Source organism: Gracilinanus agilis, unplaced genomic scaffold (assembly GCF_016433145.1).
Source record: "Gracilinanus agilis isolate LMUSP501 unplaced genomic scaffold, AgileGrace unplaced_scaffold57495, whole genome shotgun sequence".
NCBI classification, from domain to species: Eukaryota; Metazoa; Chordata; class Mammalia; order Didelphimorphia; family Didelphidae; genus Gracilinanus; species Gracilinanus agilis.
The window spans coordinates 5,126-9,719 of record NW_025393015.1 but is presented as its reverse complement, the minus strand read 5'-3'; the positions used below and the strand labels follow the sequence as shown (position 1 = coordinate 9,719).

Below are 4,594 nucleotides of genomic sequence, written 5' to 3'. Positions count from 1 at the left end.
GGCCTCTTCCAGGGCTAAGCGGTCTAAACTCGGTATTTCAAAGTTCTTTCTTATTCTGACAGGGTATATTCCATGTTTTCAAATTCCTATCCAAACTGAGCATTTAAAAATTATTTATTTCCCAGTTTTGAGATTCTATATTTTAATGTTTGTCAGATTCTTACATTGGTAGGTATTCTAGACACAACATTCTAAATATTTCCAGCTTAGATGTTCTACATTTTATATTTGAAGAGTATTCTCATGGCTAAACATTCTGAGAACAATATTCTGCAGTTCTTTCTTCTTCGGATAGTCTAAGGAAGGCCTATGTTTTAAGATTCCATCCATTCCTAAAAATTACATTGTAGATATACAATTCATTCCATTTCTGACATTCTATATTCTCAGTTTGAAAGTTCTTTCCATTGCTAAACATTTAAACTCAATACTCCAAAGTCCTTTCCTATTCTCACTTTCTATATTATGTGTTTAAACATCTTGCAAAACTAAGAATTCTATAAATATATTCTAAAGTTCTTTCAAATTCAGACACTAAATAATATATTATTTTGGCCTACTCCATCAAATGCTAAACACTCTTTAAAAATATTCAGAAGTCCTTCCAAATGCTAACATTCAATATTATCTTTTTTTTAAAATATTTAACATACATTTACTTAGTTCACAAGAGTATGGAAAGAATAGTCAGATGTGGATTCAGTTGGTTGCAGCTTCCCCTTAATATCCCATCTTCCTGACCATATGTATGGCAGCACATTAAATCATAGATATATTAATTCTAAACCTGAGAGGCCCTTATTCCTGTGCTAGAGATTTATGTCTTAAGTAGCTGGGAACCTTTGCCATTTGACTCTTGCTCTTCTAGACCAATTCAGTCTGAGGTTCTTTTTCATTGCCTTTTAGGGAAAAACTGGTCTATGTGGCAGGGACCTTCTGGTTTTAGTAGATGTTCCTAATTGTTCAAATTAATGCTATTTCTATTATATACCATACTGTTTAATATTCATTTAACCTTTTTTGCTTTGTTTTAAAAGAGTTTTATTTTCCTTGGATTCGTTTCTAAAACAACTGAAAGAACTTTACATTTTATTCATAAATTAACAATGGAAAATTTGAACATAAACACCTACCCCAATTACCAAGTACTCAGATATACATGTAACATGTGAACTTTATTAAACAAATGTAATTCAAGGAGAAGTCAAATAGGCACTTATATTAAAGATAAAATTGACTAGAGAGAAAAATTGTATCTTAAACATTGCATAGCAGCCTACTTGCAGTGGCATTTAACTGAGCTCTGTTGCTGTGAAGAATACAGCTCATGCACAGGTATGGATGAATGATTTGTACATTTTCAAGTATTCACTGAATACTACCCATATATACACAGATACATAGTTTGAAAATAAATTTAAGTGAAGAACCCAAATAAACTTCATTTTTGTTGTTCTTTTGGAAGAGGTCTTCTAAAAAGCAGAATATGTGGTTCTGGCTCATGAATCATATAATGAACCCACCCAAGACTCTGCTGAACATCCAGTCTCCTCCATTCCTCTTCAGACATCAGATGGGTTTTTGGTACTTGTTTGGAAAGTTCTCTAGGTAACATAACATGCCAGTACTCGTAGTGCTCATCAAAATACTTGTCTGAGTAGTAGATCTGCTTGTGGGCCATGCTGATGGCAACGGAGAATCCCAAAGAGTGACGCCAGCAAAAAGCAGTTCCACCGAGGGAGACCCCAGGGTAGGTGAAGCAGCGACGGAAACCACAACTAACTCTCAATATTGTCTTTTGATAGTATCCTTCCATTGTTAGACATTGGAAACTCAATTTCTAAAGTTCTTTCCAGCTCTGATATTCTTTATTCCATATGTTACCAATCGTTGCATTGTTAAGCATTCTGAGAACAATGTCCTAAAGTTCCTTTTTATTCTGATATGTTATAGTCTCTGTTTTAAGTCTCCATCCATTCCAAAGTATTCGATGATTAATATTCTAATCTTCTTTCAAGTCCTTACATTCTAAAATCCCAATTTGAGGTCCCTTTACATTGCTAAGCATTCTCAACTCAATCTTCCAATGATCTTTCCTATTCTGACATTCTGTATTCTTTGTTTTTGCACTCCCCCAAAATTAAGCATTAGATAAAAAATTCAAATCCCAATTTTCAATATACTATTTTAAAAAGATCCTTCCATTATTAGGCATTTTAAACTCTAAATTCTATATTCAATTCAAATAGAGTTCTGAAATTCTACATTCTTAAGTTCTTTCCTGTTTGGACATACAATATTCCCTTATTTTAAGAGTTCTTCCATTGGCAAACCTTTTGAGAAAAGCAATCTAAAATTCATTCTTGTTCTGACATTCTGGGATCTGTTTTAAGGCATCATCCATTACTAAACATTCCAAAGTTAATATTCAAATGTTTGTTCATCTGCTGACATCCTATGTCCTCATTTAAAGGCCCTGTTCATTGATAAGTATTTTAAACTCAGTATTCCAAATTCCTTCTCTATTCAGTCATTCTATATTCTGTTTTAAGAGTCCTTCCAAATGTAACCATTCTATGAAATATATTCTCTTCTGAGGGTAGAGGAGGGAATGAGAGAGACTCTTGAGAATTTTGAGAGAAACAAAAAAATAAATTAATAAAAATAATACTAGTAATAATAATAAGTAGGGTACAAAAATAGTTAATGCAGAGACCATGTACACCATAGGGTAAAACTTGTAACAAAGTGGACTCCACTACTATTATATATTAACCTGTATTCATATCTTCTCTAACAACATTATGAGTGTAGAGTGTGAGTTCAGTGGTGACACTTCAGCCTGAATTATTATTTTAAATGAAATTGTATTTTTCTTGTTGACAGCATAAATCTCAGTTTTCATTTGGCTCAGCTGTCTTCTTGGAATATGAGGGAAATGTCTAACATGGTAAAGTCTAATAAAGATAGGGTTTAGCATGCTCTGAACTATAATATTAGTTCCTGGGCATGAGAGAAGAGACATAAAATGTAACACCTCAATTGGCCAGGAAAAATATAGAAGCATTCAATAAAGTTTAGGGCAGAAAATGATTCATGGAGAGCAGGATTGTGAATATTTTTCATATAGGTCCGGGTTACATTCTAATTCGTTTTAATTGGATTTTATTTAATGTGACAACTTAAGTCACTGAGAAGAGAGGAATAACAATGCCCAATGAAATATTTCAGGGTAAAAATCAATTTAGGCTAAGTTATCAAAAATCAAAGGACCTTTTACACTATGAGTCCAATCACAGAAGACATAATGTGGACAAGTTCTTATCTCAGGAGGTTATTCAACTTATTATAGGTCTCTAGAAGTTCTAAGAAGTGTAAGCAACATGATCTCTCCGCAAATCAGTTTCACCCAGTAAACATTCAAGTGATATTTGTGGGTTAGAATAGAATTTTTAAATTTCTTTTCTCCGTGATACTATTTCCTGTGGGTGAAAATTCCTTAATCTCAGTTTTGCCTTTTGAAGAAATGAACGTTTGGAAAGGATTTCCATAATAACTTTGTTTATGACAGATACCAATGGCTATAAAAATCTTCACTTCTGCAGAATGATGGTGAAAAGGGTCTGCAGGTATACTATCATGGAAACAATTTATATCCTCTAGTATTCACAAATGCATCAGAGATGGCATAGGATGACCTGTAGTGCTCCCACCCTGATATTCTAGGAAAACATTATGTCTATCAGAGTGCCACAAACATATTACCTCAGTTCCAGAGTAGAGCCAAGATGGTGAAGTAAAGCAGAGAAGCCAAAAGTTGCCATAAGAATCCTCTCCAACCAACATTAAAATAATGCCACAAAACAAATACAGGAGAGAAAGAACCAACAAGGAGACAGAGTGAAACAACTTTCAAGAAAAGGAAAACCCAAAAGGTATGCAGAGAGCATCTGTGGCAGTGGGGTGAGAGAGGAACACAGTCTGCAGGAGACTATAGCAAAGAGTGAAAAGCAAGCCAGGAGCAAGCAACACAACCCCACTCTATATCTGTTGTACAAGGTTCAGAATTTAAGCCCAAACCAACAACCAGATCCTGAGACCCTGCCTGGGCAAATAGAGGTTGAAATTCTAAACCTTGTGGGGAAGTCTGGAATCCCAGCCCAAGGCAGTCTGTGTGGAAGTGGGATGATCTGTGTGGGTTGTAAGAGGAGAATTTAGGTATTTTATAGATATATATTTAAAGTGTGGCCTCCAGGAATCAACAATTCAGGTTGATTCTGTAATTAAATCAGACCCAAGTCAGCACGGGTTAAGGCAGTTTATTTACAATTAGGAAGGTAAAGGTGTGGGAATAAAGAGAAAGGGAGAGGCTAGTCCAGGCCTGCAGAGGCCTGGATGAGAGAGAAGGTTAAAAGGCTAAATAAATTAGGCTGCAAGCCACAAGGCCTAGCAACCAGATAGGCTAGTGCCTACTTAAGGCAGAGTTTGGAAGCAGCCTAGGTAGGCCAAGGAAGTCAGCCTAACTTACCCACGTAACAATTCAGAGTAGAAGCTGCCTGAGGTCTCAAGGGAGGTCCTTCAACACCAAGTTCAA

The 4,594-nt window shown here is 35.3% G+C and overlaps 1 protein-coding gene across 1 annotated transcript; it reads right to left on the bottom strand.

Moving 5' to 3' along the window:
* Positions 1 to 1,156: 1,156 nt before the first annotated feature.
* LOC123256273 (cyclin-dependent kinases regulatory subunit 2-like) lies at positions 1,157 to 1,703 on the bottom strand. The gene has a single exon (XM_044684926.1). It carries the CDS (start codon positions 1,679 to 1,681, stop codon positions 1,442 to 1,444), a length of 240 nt encoding a protein of 79 aa, XP_044540861.1. The 5' UTR covers positions 1,682 to 1,703; the 3' UTR covers positions 1,157 to 1,441.
* Between the last annotated feature and the right edge of the window lie 2,891 nt (positions 1,704 to 4,594).